This window comes from Petromyzon marinus, chromosome 6, assembly GCF_048934315.1.
Source record: "Petromyzon marinus isolate PM22_M1 ecotype Great Lakes invasive population chromosome 6, UKy_Petmar_22M1.pri1.0, whole genome shotgun sequence".
NCBI classification, from domain to species: Eukaryota; Metazoa; Chordata; class Hyperoartia; order Petromyzontiformes; family Petromyzontidae; genus Petromyzon; species Petromyzon marinus.
This window is the reverse complement of record NC_133672.1, coordinates 4,132,331-4,147,788: the sequence shown is the minus strand read 5'-3', so window position 1 is coordinate 4,147,788 and position 15,458 is coordinate 4,132,331. Positions and strand designations below refer to the sequence as shown.

Genomic DNA, 15,458 nt, shown 5'->3' with positions numbered 1-15,458 from the left:
GCCCCGATCCCTCTCGGCACGTGGCTTGTAACTGCTGCGGCGTGGCCGGCTAACGCCCTTGGCCACGCCCCCTTCCAGATCCTTCGGTGAAGGCCCGGGTCCCTCCTCACGTGACCCTCGCACCCCCATCTGGGGGTCCCCTGTGGCCCCCCTCGTCCGGTCACGTGTCCTCTAGGGTTCACCCAGGGTATCACGCCTTGACCCGACCTCAGTGACACGCGGACCCTGCCCTCTAGCGAGTCATGCCGTGCCTTGCTCACGCCGGTGCCATAGAGAGGCACCCCACATTGGTAATGTCGCAACACAGTAGTGACATCATTTGTGTCACTACACAAGTACAGCACACCGGTGTGTTGAAGAGCGAATCCACAACATTTACAATCCACAACATAACGATTGTAAATGTTATGGATTTGCTCTCCAACACACCGATGTGCTGTACTAGTAACGAATTGGCATGTTTTGTTAACATGAGAAACCTTACTTATTGGCTGTGTCGGGTGGTGGCGTGTTTAACAACGCATGTATATTTACGCGATCTAACCCAAAAAAACCTCTATTATGGATGATACTGGTCGCGAAAGCCTCCTACGTGTTAAACAAACACGAGTAACATAGCACTTTCATACACACGCAAACGTCCACAAACCTCACCGATTGTAACATTCCGTAAACAATCGCATCACTGCTAAGCCTTGAGTTTTAATTAAGAATGTCTTTCCAAGCACACTCCAATTGTGCATATCGCCATCATGTCAAGGGACAGAGACATTGTCATTCAGAACTCTCACAGAGTGCAGTGCACCACCAAAGAACAGCCTCTGGACGGCGTTATCAAAGAACTACGTCTGAGATAACTTCGAGTACCTCTTCTGCACGCCAGGGGCACGGGCATGTCCTGGCGCAGAGATGTTCATGAGATGGCAATGAAAGTGAGCTTTTTGTATTCTTCACAACTGGCAATATTCCAGATTAAGTAAAAAATAGATTTTAGACGATGGGGATTTTTTGTGCAGCCATTGGTGACTGAACTGAGACCATGAGCTCACTCAACTTAACGAGTTCCTGATTTAATCACGCGTGAGTGCCGAATTTGATATCAGTGCTGCTGGCTTAATGTTTCTGATGCAGTATTATCACTCACGACATATATTAGATTCACGCGATGTAACCCAAAAAAAACTGTATTATGAATAATATTGGCCGCAAGAAGCCTACGTGTTAAATTGAGCATGCTCCCTCCGAGCCACCCAACCACCGCCAAGCCTCGACATTTGTAGTTGAGAGACCTATTTGAGAGAACTATTTGAGAGAACTATTTGAGGGAACTATTTGAGAGAACTATTTGAGATAAGTATTTGAGAGAACTATTTGAGAGAACTATTTGAGAGAACTATTTGAGAGCACTATTTGAGGGAACTATGTCGTCGATGATCCATTCACGCACGCCACAAGCACTGGCCAACGGCTCGTTGGGGGTGAGGCTACAGGAGGACGCCACGGAGGAGAGATGTTAACTACCTCGCCTGGTGTAAAGGAGGACGTGGGTTCGATCCCAACCCACCGACCCTGACCGCCTGCTGTATATTTGGAGTTTGCGTGTTCTCCCCGTGATCACGTGGCTTTTTCTCCGGGTCCTTCCGGTTTTTTCCGCTCCGCATTTTAAAAAAAACTGCTGCTAGAAACTCCCACATGATATGCCACTTCGTTGAACTATCATTTGTGGCGAGATCACGTCTGCAAAAAAGAGCTGCGTAGCTCAGTGGCCCTTACCTGGTAACATAAAAGTTTATAGTTGAAATAGTATAGTTGTATGTTTTTTTTACATTACATCCAGGGGGTAATGCAGAGCAACTGACCTGTCGAGATCTGACCCTCTGTTGCAGGTGCTAGGCATCTACCTGAACAACTGGAAGTTGGATCGCAAGCTCGGCCTCGCATGCCTGTTTGTCTACGCCGTGTTCCTCTGCTTCTCCATCATGATCGAGTTCAACGTTTTCACTTTTGTAAACCTGCCGATGTGCCGTAAGGACTGAGCCATTCCTGCTCGACGAACAACGAACGGACGGCAGAAGGCATCGCACGAGAGCTCACGTTATCATATTTCACAACCGCTAGACAAAACAAACTCAATGTCTTTTTGGTTTTATTTTGGCTCTTTTTTTCTCCCCGCCAGACGACTATTTATCAGGAGCCTTCTGCTACTGCTGCTACTATTGTGACATATCTGAGTGTCCTCCCTTCACCCCCACAACACGTTGGGATTCCAGTTTGATCGTCGGAATGTGTATTTCCCCCCCCCCTTTTTATTACAGCTCTTTTTTTGCTTCTGGGCGCTAATGAAATCACGCTCATACATACGTACAAACACACGCAGAGCTCAGTCGCGCACGCGCGCGCGCGCACAAATAACGTTTTTGAAGTGACGCATCAAAATGAATGGAGCAGATGATTGTGACGCACCACGGGGTGGGTGGGGGTGTGGGTTGACTGCTGCTGTGGCTGCGTGCGTGAAGCTGAAACGCGCCGTGCCCTGCAGATTGTGGAGAGACAGCGACGCCCGAAGAGAAAGAACCGTTTCGCTGACGCGCCGGAGGATTTGGACGCGCGGAGGGTTTATTTATAGACGGCACCGATTGATTCTGGTGCAACAAAAAAATGACGAGATTTTTTTTGAGAGATTTGCGTTGTTGTTGTTGCTGCGGTGTTAGCCCGGATGTAATGCGGAAGGTATTTATTTGCACAGGAAACATGTATTGATTGTGTGAAGAATGTAAATTATATATACAGCAATGAGTGGCATGTTTAGGTTACAAGTTGTTGTGTACATTGTGGAATTTTATTCAATTCTATATTTAATCAAAGAATACCTATATTGCTCTATTTAGAATCTAAACACTTTACAATAGTTTATGGGTTAAAAGTGGAATAAAAAAAGTTATTTTCATGAATTCCTGGTATATATATAAATATTCAGAATTATGTAAATAGTATTATTGTCGAAATCAAATATTCAAATAAAGTGACCACACAAAACTTGAGAATTAGCGTGTAAATAGGACGATCACTGGGCAATCACTGAGTTCTGTAGCATCAGCTGGGAATGTGCATCTGTAAATAAACACTTTGATTAGTTGTTCTGTTGTGCAATAGTTCAGGGTGTTTCTACGGCAATGATTGAGGCCTGTGCCTTCTTGCCACTGGCTAAGGGGCATTAGAATGGAGACCAAAACTGAAAGGCCAAAAGCTCATTAGTGGCAAAACAGTGCTGTGTCTATCATTTAAAAACAAGGATATTTTAAAGGACATTAAAACGAATTCTACTGCTTACGAGCACGATTGACGTCCGTGCAGCTTGGCAAGGGAGGAACGCGGGATGGAGTTTATTGTGCAAAATGAGTTGGTCTATCAGAGCACGTGGAGGGCTTTTTTGTTGTTGTTTGTGTGTGTGTTTTGGTCAAAGCCTCGTCGCCGTCGTTTCCGCCACCGTCATCGGCCGCCGATTGCCGCCGAACGACGAACGTCGACGTGACAGACGGACACGGAATCGCAGTCACACTGGCGGGCAACAATCACGCCGTCACTGCGCCCGCGCTAAGCTCGCCCATTGCATCGTCGTCATCGATGCAATGTTATAAACTAACATCGACAATGTAGCAGACAGCCCCGATTGCTGTGTGCATACTGATGGCTGACACTGTTAAGGAAGAATACAGAAATTCGTCAATACGTTTTGTGCTCTTCTGAATTGGATTGATATATTCGTGTGGACCCCCCCCCCTACTCTCAACTATTCTGTATTGAATTAGTTTAGACATCGGTTGAAAGGTTGTGTATCAACATTTGACATTTGCAACACGCCTAATGTTTAATATTGAATGATTGGAACACTTAAACATTCCTGGCAATTGTTTTTCTTTGTTTGATTTTCTCTCCCATTTTGTAATGGCCAAAGAGATACGCGTTGTCGAGGCTCCCAAAGGGGGTCATTGGTACTGTAGCATTCTGCGTGAGTCCAAAATAATAAGCCTTTTGCCATCTGAGGTCAAGTGCAGTTAAGTGAGCACCAGTTAATGCCAGCGCAGTGCACACAGAGCAAGTGTATCACCATGCCTGACCCACCCACGGGCTCATGCTGACCACATCACAAACACTCTGCCAGGGACAGGGTACACGTGTCCAATGGTGTTGTGCATCATCTGGAATCAAATCTGCGTTTGCTGGAATCGTAACGGTGCGAGATATCGCCACACTCCCCTTTCAACTCGGCATGCATGCGGACACGTTTAAGCCTTCGAAACGTATCAGCGTATGATCGAATACAAAAAAACAACTCAAGTAATTATAATATTGTAACAATGTGTTTGTGATAAAATTACATTTACAAGTAATTATTTTTTCTCTCTCAAATATGAGGAGCGCTATTCATGAATTCTGAAGTTCTATTCCTAAACGTACAAAGCCTCATGGTGAAGAAGGCTTCCCAGGCAAGGCTATTTATTTCCACGGAAGATGAATTACACATCCATTCATGCGCCGCTGGTCATTATCTCGCACGCCCTCTTATCCGTTCCCATTTTTTTGCAGGTTTGATATTTTTTTTTCCTTCTCACAACAACCAAGGGTCACGATGTTACTTTGCATGAGACGCTGCGGGGCGCGTCATTGTGATCGGGCGCAACGACATCTCGCGTGTGAACGCTGCACTCAAAAGGACCTGTTTGAGTGTCCCGTAAGTGCAATTAGAACACTGTCATGCGCACCAAACCCAGTGGTCGTTGCCGAACGTCTTTCAGGTGCAGGTACTCGGTGGTGCAGTCTGCCGTTGTGTTGTTAATACGTTGTGTTGTTAATACTGTACGTTGTGTTCTTATCCATGCAATGTGTGTGTGTGTACATATGGGGTATGGGGAGCGGTGGTGTTTGCGGTTAGCGCTACGCTGCTCTACGAACCCGGCGAACCGAGTTCGATTCCCGCTCACGGCCAACACCAGTGACGATTATCTAAATCGGTCCTGGGCCTCCCCTAGGTCGACTCAGCCTCAAACGAGTACCTGGTGCAATGTGTAAACGTTGCCACTCGGGAGACAAAGGCGGCCGGGCGTGGTGCTGGCCACCCACCCCCTCGTGTGCTGTGTCGGCCTTCATAGGTGCTCGCGAACAGCACTTGCCCCAACGGACGGCCTCTTAAGGCTATACGGGGGGGGGGGGGAGGCTTTGTCTTTGTATGGCGTGTCATGTAGCTTTTGTGCAGCTAATGGTGTTCGGCACACTTCAGTCGCGGTCGAGGTGGCCAAGTAGCCCAGGGGCTCGGATGGACCGAGCCGGCACCGCTGAAGTCCTCGGTTTGAACCCAGGCAAGCTGCCTGCGATTCAACTGGGTTCTCGAGTGTAACGAGTGCGATCGTCTCAGCCTCGTGACCAATGACTGCACACAGATAAACCCATCACGTTACATTTGGTTCCGCAGTTCATTTGGCAAAATGCCAGTGCTTGAGAATTAAAATATTGTTTTTTTTTGCTGTTACGTGACACACGTAACTCTCATAGACAGAGCGGGATGGGAAAGTGCTGACCTGTACTTTGTGAAGTAGTTCCCTTCGTGTGATCTCAGAGGTAGCTCTGTGATATCTACTTCCGTGGGGTTTTTGCTACCACGAAGGGTTGCACTCCTCGAGAGAGCTGCATGAATACTTTGTCTCATGACATGATGCTGATGACAGCATCGGTATTAAATTGGGGGGGAAATTATTTGTCTGTTGAGCACTAGCACTGTAATTGCTACAATATTATCTTGTTGAATCAGTCAGTATCGGTTGATGGTGGGGTGGTGGGAACAAACATCAGACTTCATTCAACAAACAGCCTTGCACATGCCACGACCAGCTTTAATTTTGAATTGGCTGGCCAGCACTTTAGATGCCGTTATCTAAACACCGTAGCATTTGGTATTGTGTTTAGGTGACAGTTTTTGAGGAAAGGCACAACATTTTTTTATTGTAGGTGACGAATTAATGTTTGCTACGGTGCAGTTCTTGACAAATTGGGACTTAATTTAACATTTTGCAATCAAAGCTTTTTAAACACCCAATTAGGGCAAGTGTTACTTTATTTTGGAATGCCGAAGTAAAGATTCGTAATTAAATTATAGGCCTGCAATTAAATTAATCCCTTTCACCAACTCAACCCCGTCCCACTCCGATTCCATTCGTCGCAACTTGGGTCACGGTTCAACTCAAGAATGAATGCTGCTTTTTCACGGCTGTGGATTGTCGCGCAACCTCGAAAAACCCACGGGATAGCAATTAAAATAAATTGTATTGTGGTTCATTGCAGCACTTACATTGCGTGCAGGTCACATGTATTAGCTACACGCACCATATACCAAATCTGAACCAATCAGTTCCCGCAGCACACGATTCGCCGCTCGTATCGTGTGCGTGAGAATCAATATCAATATACGAATCGATGCATCGTTACCTCTCTTCCTCTTCTCGGCTTGAAGTCTCGTGATTGCGTTGGCCTCGGGTGCTGAGAGTTATTTCTTCACGTGCGTCTATTCTGCGTCTCTGCACTAGACGCGTGCACTGTGCTCGCGTCTTGTTCCAACGCATTCTCCCATCTAACCCTCTACTCCCTCTGGCCTGCACTGGTGATGTCTACGTGGCTCTTCAAATGTAAGGGTCTCTTATGTGAGGCTATGAATCTCTGTGCGGGTCTGTGGGTTCTCTGTGTGAGTCTGTGGGTCTCCGTGTGAGCTCTTATACGTGCATCTTAGATCTTTGCCTTTTCTCATTACATGCCCAAACTATCGGTCTCGCCTCCCCTTAGCCTCTGGAGGATTTTAGTAACACATGCTAAGTCTCTATCTTCTTCAGTGCATCCTTACCCTCCTACTAATAACGATAAACTCGACAATAAACGAGTACTATTCTTTTTTCTATATAAATGCTTTCCTGTTTTCTTCAACTCAGCTATTGGCATCAACGTCATCCCCGATGGAGCATTCGTTTTGCACATAAAGCATAACGCGTTGGTGCAAATTTAACCATAATGTATGTTGAATAATTATGCTAAATTACATTATTTTTCATTAGAGTGTGTCGAGGTGGACGAGTTGAAACAATGTAAAGCGATATGTCATTAAAATATAGCTTAGCTGGCAAAATGCACAATTGGGTACGATTAATGGTCCACTGTTATTTACCATCTCGCCACATTGTTTTAGCATTGTCTCTGACAAAAAGGACGCATAGATTATTTTAAAAGTTACAGTTTCATTTCGAGTGCAATGTTTTATCCAAAAGTTGAAAACAAAGTTATATTTTTTATTTCGTTTGTGGACTGGCATTGAATGTATTCAATAAACTTAAAAAGTAACGTGTTGACATGCGTTTTTTGTAATCCAATATATTTTACTCTGAAAATATATTCAATTGCTTTTAAGACAAATTCGCCGTAAACGACTGGCACAGGACGGGTGAAGCCATTGCATGACCTCGAGTTATTTAAGAGATTTAAAAAAAAGAATAATTCTCCCTTCCTTTTGCAGAACGCACTCAAATTCATCAACATTTGGTTTGACACATGCAGAAGATTTTCGCGGACCGATCGTAACGCAAGTGTGGCTCTTCCACGTTATGGTTCTAACTGGAGAGAGCTCCTCAGCTCAACGGATTTCTCCCGGCAAATACAGTTTCCCATTCTTCACGTGTTGAAGATTTTCGTGTCGATGCAGCAGTCGTGCGTGTCGAAATCTCAACGAAAGATTCGCTTAACACGCAGCCTACCCAGGATGATCGCGCTCGCATCGGTTTGGCGATGCACGTAAGAACACAACTCACCACCGTGGCATGCGTTCGCATGCACCTCACACGCCTGTGTGTTATGTGCCAGTGACCCGTCGATTTACTTCGAAGTGAAACGAATTATTTGGTGATACTGCTACGTTAGCAGTGGTGGGCAAAGCAGAAATTACCAAAACAAAACTCAACGCATTCATCAATAACACTGTGGCCTGAAGGGTAAAAAATATATATAATAGGTGACGTTTTGGGTGATGGCCCTTCTTTGTAGCGAAAGAAGAATATGCTATGACGAAGGACCATTGCCTGAAACGTCACACACGGGTTTTTTTTTAAGGCAGTGTTCTTCACAAACGTGTCGAGTTGTTGTTGTTGCATTTACTCAGAAGCCCGTGGCGAATTGCGATGTTTGTTTGTCTGTGGCCGGAAGGTTTGTTTGCTATCGGAGGAGGCGTTCCGTGTCTGCTTGACTTTTGGGCTTGATCGATTTTGCGCTGCTCAGCCCCAGCGTGTTTCCCCCTCCCCCTCCTCCTCCTCCCCCACCACCATCGCTTCCTAAGCTTCGCGTTCGAAGAAAAACAACAAGTGACGGGTTGTTTTGGGTTATGAGATTCCGCTTTGAGGGTTTGTTCTCACCACTGCAGCCTGTTTGTGTCGTTGTTAAGTACTCACATTAATAACGGCTGTGTACGCGTGTGTGTGTGTGTGAATTTGTCAATGCAGTATGATCTGGAAGGGGTGGGTGTGTGAGAGGGGTGGTTTGGTTTTGCGGCTCTCGCTGTGTTGCAATGATCTCTGTGCTCACACTCTCGGAGCCGTAAGAAGCTCACAGTCTGTTCAGCGATGGGTATCGCGAGGCGGAATACGGCAGGATGGTGCCAGCACCATGCACAATCGGTTGTTAGTATTACACGCGTGAACATTTTACGAAATCAATGTGTCTGACCGAGTCATCTGCGGTATGGTGGGAAGGGGTGGTGGAGGGCGGAGCCGGTATTTAAAAACAATATATTGCAGTGTATGCAGTATTTCTAACTGTGGTGAATGCCTTCTCGAGGAAGTTTAAGCCCAAATAAACTGCCAATAATGATTTGCCCCGGGAAAATCTCAGTGTGAGTCTCAAGACACTTTTTTTTGGTTTGAAGGAGGGTCCTGCATTGGGATATTTTTTGACGAATTCCCACACAATCAGCGTGTGGCATACTTTAAAACTCCCATCGTTCAGACATTTACCAGTAATCTATTTTTGCCCGACTAAAGTAGCCAATCGATCTGCTCGTGGTTTGTATCGCTGTTTTCGAGTCGTAACGCGCGTTACTCGGTACGATGCATCCTATGATCAGTCAGGACGTGGCGCGAAACGTCGGGCATCGTGCCGAACAAGACGCGGCACAACCCGAAAATTGCATCGGGCAGCTACAGAATCGGGATTTCTATCTTTAGGATATTACTTTTGTGTTAATGCATGAGCGCGCGTGTCTTTGTGCATTCGGACCTTGTTAGTAGGCGCTCGCTCAGTACTTGCCGCAAGAATCCACTTGGGCAGAGACTCGAGTTTGACGCCAGATTGTGATGAAGCTGGAGCCAGGTGAGAGGATTGGTAGCCAATCAGGGCTGTGCCTGGCCACAGTGGGAGACGTCTGTGGAGAGTATGCACTGCGAAATGAACAGGCGTTGTGGATGGTTGCTGCAAATTATATAGACGTATCAATCATGCCAGCTGATGAATGTGGTTTGGTGCTTTAAGTAAGTTATTTTTGAATTATTGCCGTGTTTAGAGTGCTTCTGTGAGGTTTGTATTCTCTTGGGGTTATTATATTAACACTACTGTACGAATTCAAACCACTGCATAGCAACATTGACGTAACGTATAACAACAGGAAAAAAAACGCATTTGTTTCCATATTCGAGTCCCATTGACAACTTGAAATGATGTATACCGGAGCTGAAATTGAACGCATGAATAAAGGGTAATGGTTTCTAACACATCGGCTTTCATGATTTTTATTTATTTTATTTTCACAAGAGTGGCCGTGTGTATTGTTTTCGGTGAGGTTGAGATATCAGCCAGAACGATATTGTCACATCTACCTCCCGTTCGCGACGAATCCCCTAGCTAAACTCAACATCATCTCTCCGTGACATCATGCTGGGCGCAGGTGCGCTGCATTAGCGCTTCGCTGATCGAAAGGCGTTTTGGCTGACTCTCACGTTCGTGGCAGCACGCAAGCAGTCATATCACAATCATCAGCAGCAGTCGCAGCAGAGGCCGCCGCAATGATCAATCCCACTAGTGGATGAAAGCCTCCACATCGTCCCTTGTACGTCTGTTGTATGTAAGTTGAACTTATTTCGCGCCGTACGTAGGCCAACCGTGCTAATCGGAGGTCCCTACTATCCACGACACGGCCTGCCCACCCCCACCGATGTTTGTCTTCGTAGTCAATACAATCTTTAACTTGCGCAGGGCAGTTGATCGTTAAAGCGAGTAAATGGAGAACAAGGTTTTTATCAAACGTTCGTTTAATCCCCCTTCTTCATTTACAACTGCACCGCTGGCCTCAACCGCAGGGAATCCAGGGTGAACGCGTGTTCACCATAAAAGCCAACTGTGGCCAAGCCAGAAACACATTTTCACCATAGTTTTTATAAAAAGGTAACATCAAAATACCGCACGGATTTATGGATGTCACGGAAAAAGGAATGGTCAGGTGAATCAAGGATCAGAGCACTGAGCTGGCACATTTGCAGATCGTGAGTTTCAATTCAGACAGTTACCTCGGTTCTCGAGAACAGCGAGTTGATGATTTCCGTCCTGTCACCAATGACTGCGCTAAAATACAGCGTTTGATCATTAAATCAAACATCTAACATTAACTTTTGGTGACAAACAAGTGGGCAAGTGCTGCCCCCTACTGCAACATGGACCGATGTTCACTTGAAGGGATCACAGAGCCTAGTTCTGTGATATCTGCTTCCATGGGCTATTCGAACATCAGTGGTTACACTACTCTGTGAGAAATCCCTATGGGTACTTAATCTCGTCATATGCTGCCGATAGTATAAGGCACATATTTTAAATGGTTTATTAATGTGGATAAATAATAGTTTCCAGTAAAGTCACGTAGAAGGGAAACAATAAAATTATAAAAATATAAAACAATAATAATGTTATTATTTTATTGTTTCCCTTCTACGTGACTTTACCGAAAGAACCAAGAATATGAATCCCTGCAGTCACGAAAGCTTTAAATAAAAAAAAATAGTTTCCAGGTTTTTTCCAGATGTTTTTTGGATCTTGTGGAATATGTTGAACTATGTCAAATGAACAATGTAGTGCAATAAACAACCACGTTTCAACGGTAAACAGACTACTGAGTGCCATAATGTGCCAGTAGTTTGTCATAACGGGTTGCTTTACGATTAAAATGCACCCCACTGTCACCACTGCGATGTCACTTGGTCTTAAGGTAGCGTACGCCAATCTGTTCACAACACTTGAGTCTCCCTCTGCAACCCTTTGGAAATGTAGGACATTTTACGAGCTGCAGAGGACAAATACTAAAGCGCACTCAGTCGTTCAATCTCCCAATGACAAGCGAGAGTGGATTTTAACAGGAGTCAACGTGTGCATATATCTGACTTGACCCCTGGGTTTGCATGTAATGATAATACTTTTTATATTCTTGGTTCTTTCAGTAAAGTCACGTAGAAGGGAAACAATAAAAATATAAAAAAATTGTATTGTTTAATATTTTAATAAAACAATACAATTGTATTGTTTTACTTTCCTAACTGGTGCGTGAGAACCCTGTATTGTTTTATATTTTTATTATTTTGTTTTATATTTTGTAAAAAACAATAACATTTTATTGTTTTATATTTTTATTATTTTATTGTTTCCCTTCTATGTGACTTTACCGAAAGAACCAAGAATGTGAATCCCTGCAGTCACGAAAGCTTTAAATCAAGATAATACTTTTCTTAAAGAAAACAGCAATATGCCCTTGTTTTGAGTTAACATGGTTCATCATTAGAAATAATTGTCACACGCATACTCGTCGGTAATGTGTGCTTGACGCGAAAAAAAGAATACTCTGGAACATACAACGCAACAACGCACGTGGAGGCAGGGTTCTCACGCACCAGTTAGGAAAGTCACCATGGTAGTTAATAATAATTAACATTTATTTGTAAGGCGCCTTCCACTAATGTCTCAAGGTGCATTGTTACATCGCGATTTGCTTAAAATAATAGCGATGTTCCACGGCAGAGGCCAGTGAAGTTTCATAATTGGATAGGCGATGTGAATGCAGGGATGTCACACATTCTGTGGCGTTGGAAGCCACATCCTCTGAAAGCGGAAGAGGCTGTTTTAACTCCCAAAACAAAACAAAATGAGAAGTTCAAGAGCGCTACTTTACGTCGACACCATCCTTAAATGAACGTCAATAATTGAAGTAGTGTGAGAGTCTCTCGCATATTGTCTTGCTAAACAAGAGACGTACTTTGTGAAACAAAAAGAAGACAGAAAATAAGCACTATCAAAAGGTAAGGGGCAAGCGACCAGTGAGTTGTGACCTTTGGTGGCAGCTGTCACATTTATCCTTACGTTTTTGTGATACTTTTTTTCGTATTAAGGCCATGCTCGATGTCTCCATGTGTTGCCAACGATATCTAATTCATAAAGTATACGTAGTAAAAAAAAGACAAGTGCTTTACCGCTAAAATTGTCAACATTGTTGTTAAAATAGTATTATGGGTTTGGAAAGAACGAGTCATTAAAAATCACTTTAAGATGTTTCATCTGTGCAGGAAAGCAGCAAGCGTTGGCATGAAGATCTCAACAACAACAAATGTTTCTAAGGGGGCTCGAAAGAGAATTGACATTGTGGCTCATCGTCTTGTGCTCTCCCATACCACGCATCCCATGCAGTCGAACTGCTCTTTGTGTTTAGCTTGTTGTCCTTCCCCCGCACCTCTGATTCGCATGGTTGGCTACGTACGGTGTGAAAGAAGTTCAACGTACATACATGCATAGATACGTACTACACTACATTTTGTTTCAAACGTTGCTTTCTACTTACCTTGATGCACGCTCTGATAAACCGAGAATGCGTTTTAACCACTTGTGTTTCATTTCAAGCTCCTTGACGCATGCTTGCAGATGTAACCATGGTGATTATTACATATTTAATTGAATAATTATCTTTGAGTTTTATTCAGAGATTACTATACTCATTGGTTATTTCGGTAAAGTCACGTATGTAGAAATAAATAAAAAAAATACGTGACTTTGCCGAAAGAACCAATGAGTGTAGTAATTCCTGCAGTCACGAAAGCTTAAATCCTAGATTTTATTCAGATATTTTTTCGTTGCATTTTTTTTTCTCAGACGAATATCAATAATTAACGATGCTTTCTACCCTGGCAGGAGAAATAAAACTTTGTTAGTTTTGGCTTAGTTTTACTCTTCTATGCTGGCTAGACATGTTCTGTTGTTGTCCTTCCCCCGCACCTCCGATTAGTACGTTTGGCTACGTACGGTGCGAAAGGAGTTCAATGTACGTGCATGCAGAAGATCTCGAGGCACCAGAACACAGCGGTGTCTGGGGTAATATCACGGGAAAGAGTCAGCAAGGTAGAGATTGTTTGCTCAATGTTTAACAGAAAGTCTCGCGAGAGTCGCTCCAGCGCTGTCCTCCAGACAGTCTCGTCCCTTCACCTGATGAAGGCCACTTGTGTTGTGGCCGAAACGTCGTGAGAATTTTATTGTGTTATTTTATTTTATTCATTTATTATTTTATTCTCATTCTACGTGACTTTACCGAAAGAACCAAAGAAGATGTAAACAAAAATGTCGAATGTCTCGACTTAACGCTCAGCATTATTAAACACTTCCCGTTACCAAGAAGCAGTTACACATGAGTCAGTGCAAGAGTCATTTTCAGATAATTTCAGAACAAATGGGCCATGCTGTGGTACCCTCACATAGCCTGCTCACTAGGCCATAGCATGTGCACGTGTGGTACAGCACTCCACATATTGGCCCGGATGTATAGTACCGATCTTTTGCTATTTTGTGGGTTGTCTTTAAATTTAAAGATCTATTGTATATGTGAGTGGTGCTGCTATGATTGCCACAGCCCAAAACCAGACATATTTCTGAGCCGAGGTCAATGAAAACTTTGTAGTCTACCGTACAAAAGTTCAACAAGATACCAGTACCAGATCTGAGTGCAAATCAATTCCTGCCACCCAAAAACATGCCAATTCCAGGATAGTCCGGGTCAAACCCAGACTCGTGGCAACCATAGATGTTGCCATGGTGTAATTATTAGCACAGTGGACATACAAATTAGGAACTCATCGGTTAAATCTCCCGCAAGGCTATTGAAATAAGGGAAAGTTTTTTGTTTTAATATATTTCCCTGCCCCTGTCCACACAGCAGTATAAATGGGTCTACCATAGTCGATCAGCAGGTAGAATGTAGTGGGGTACAGTGTGGGTACTCCCACCTCTTCTAAGACCTCTGATCAGCGTGGAAGAGTAGGCCCAAGTAGCCACGTGAAGGGGCTCTCCAGAGCACCCCCAGTGGAGACCTTTCTGCCACTAGTAGCGTGGGCAAGTAATTTCAGGGCTGCACCTTTATCTATACAGCTTGTCATGATAATAATTTGTTTTTGATTAATGAACCTTATGGTGCGACCCCGGGGTCCCGAATAAAAGGAAGTCAAAATCGCACACAAACGCCGCGACCCACCTGGCGCGAATCATTCTGTTGTCGCGTGGTCCAAGCGCAGCAGCGAGGACATTATGCGCAAAATAAACAAAACTTTGATTAGCGCATCGTGTAGAGCTAGTCTCGAGGAATAGATCGCCGTATCGTTCACCTTCAACAGACAAACAATTACGTCGTAACGCAGTTTATGCGAGAGCCGGGGGCTTATGGGACCCCGGGGTCCCGCCATAAAGTTCATATATGATAATACCATATTCTGCAGCCTTGGACTACAAAGTGGCAAGTGCAGCGGTGGATTCTTGAATCTATCGGCGCGGTGCTTTGAGTTACCCCCACATATGGGTGGATTTTCTCTGCGTCCTCCAGGTTTTTTTTCCTCTCACAAGCAAACCACTCACGAATGGAATTAGCCAAACATCCCAATTCAAGAACCTCCTGGGAAAATAAAGTCTCGAGACACGCGCTTGACTCGGCAAATTGCATTATAGAATTTTACATTTCCCAACGTAACATGAAAGCACTTGAAGGAGTTTGCAACGGATTAAAAATGTTCCAACGTGTGTGCTTTGAACATGAAAAACATACAGTGGTGGAAATATATTTATAGAAATATATTGTTTATAAGAAGTTGTATGTTGCGTCAGTAAACGGTGATAATAAGTAGACGCTGTAGCTTGTACACCGACTTCCTTTGAGGGTCAACGTTTGTAAAAACAATGTTGACCTTGATAAGAATCAGATTTAAGAAAATGGTCAACTGTCATCACGACAGTGGGAAACTCTGAATTTCTGGATCCAGTTACAAATTCCACAGTGAAAATATTACTTCCTCAACTTGGTAGTACGTGAAATTATTGCTTAATCAAAGAGAAAATAAATGTACGCTGTTATTTTAATTTCAGCTTGTCAC

General features: G+C 44.0%; 1 protein-coding gene across 2 annotated transcripts in view; it reads left to right on the top strand.

The window, feature by feature from the left end:
* The window catches only part of SLC24A3 (solute carrier family 24 member 3), a 137,687-nt gene extending 127,896 nt beyond the window's left edge, over positions 1-9,791 (top strand). For both annotated transcript variants that reach the window (XM_032948304.2, XM_076064262.1), the window contains one exon: positions 1,887-9,791. In XM_032948304.2, coding sequence (XP_032804195.1) covers positions 1,887-2,036 — 150 coding nt within the window. In that variant the 3' untranslated portion in view covers positions 2,037-9,791. The remainder of the gene's footprint in view (positions 1-1,886) is intronic.
* Positions 9,792-15,458: the final 5,667 nt, after the last annotated feature.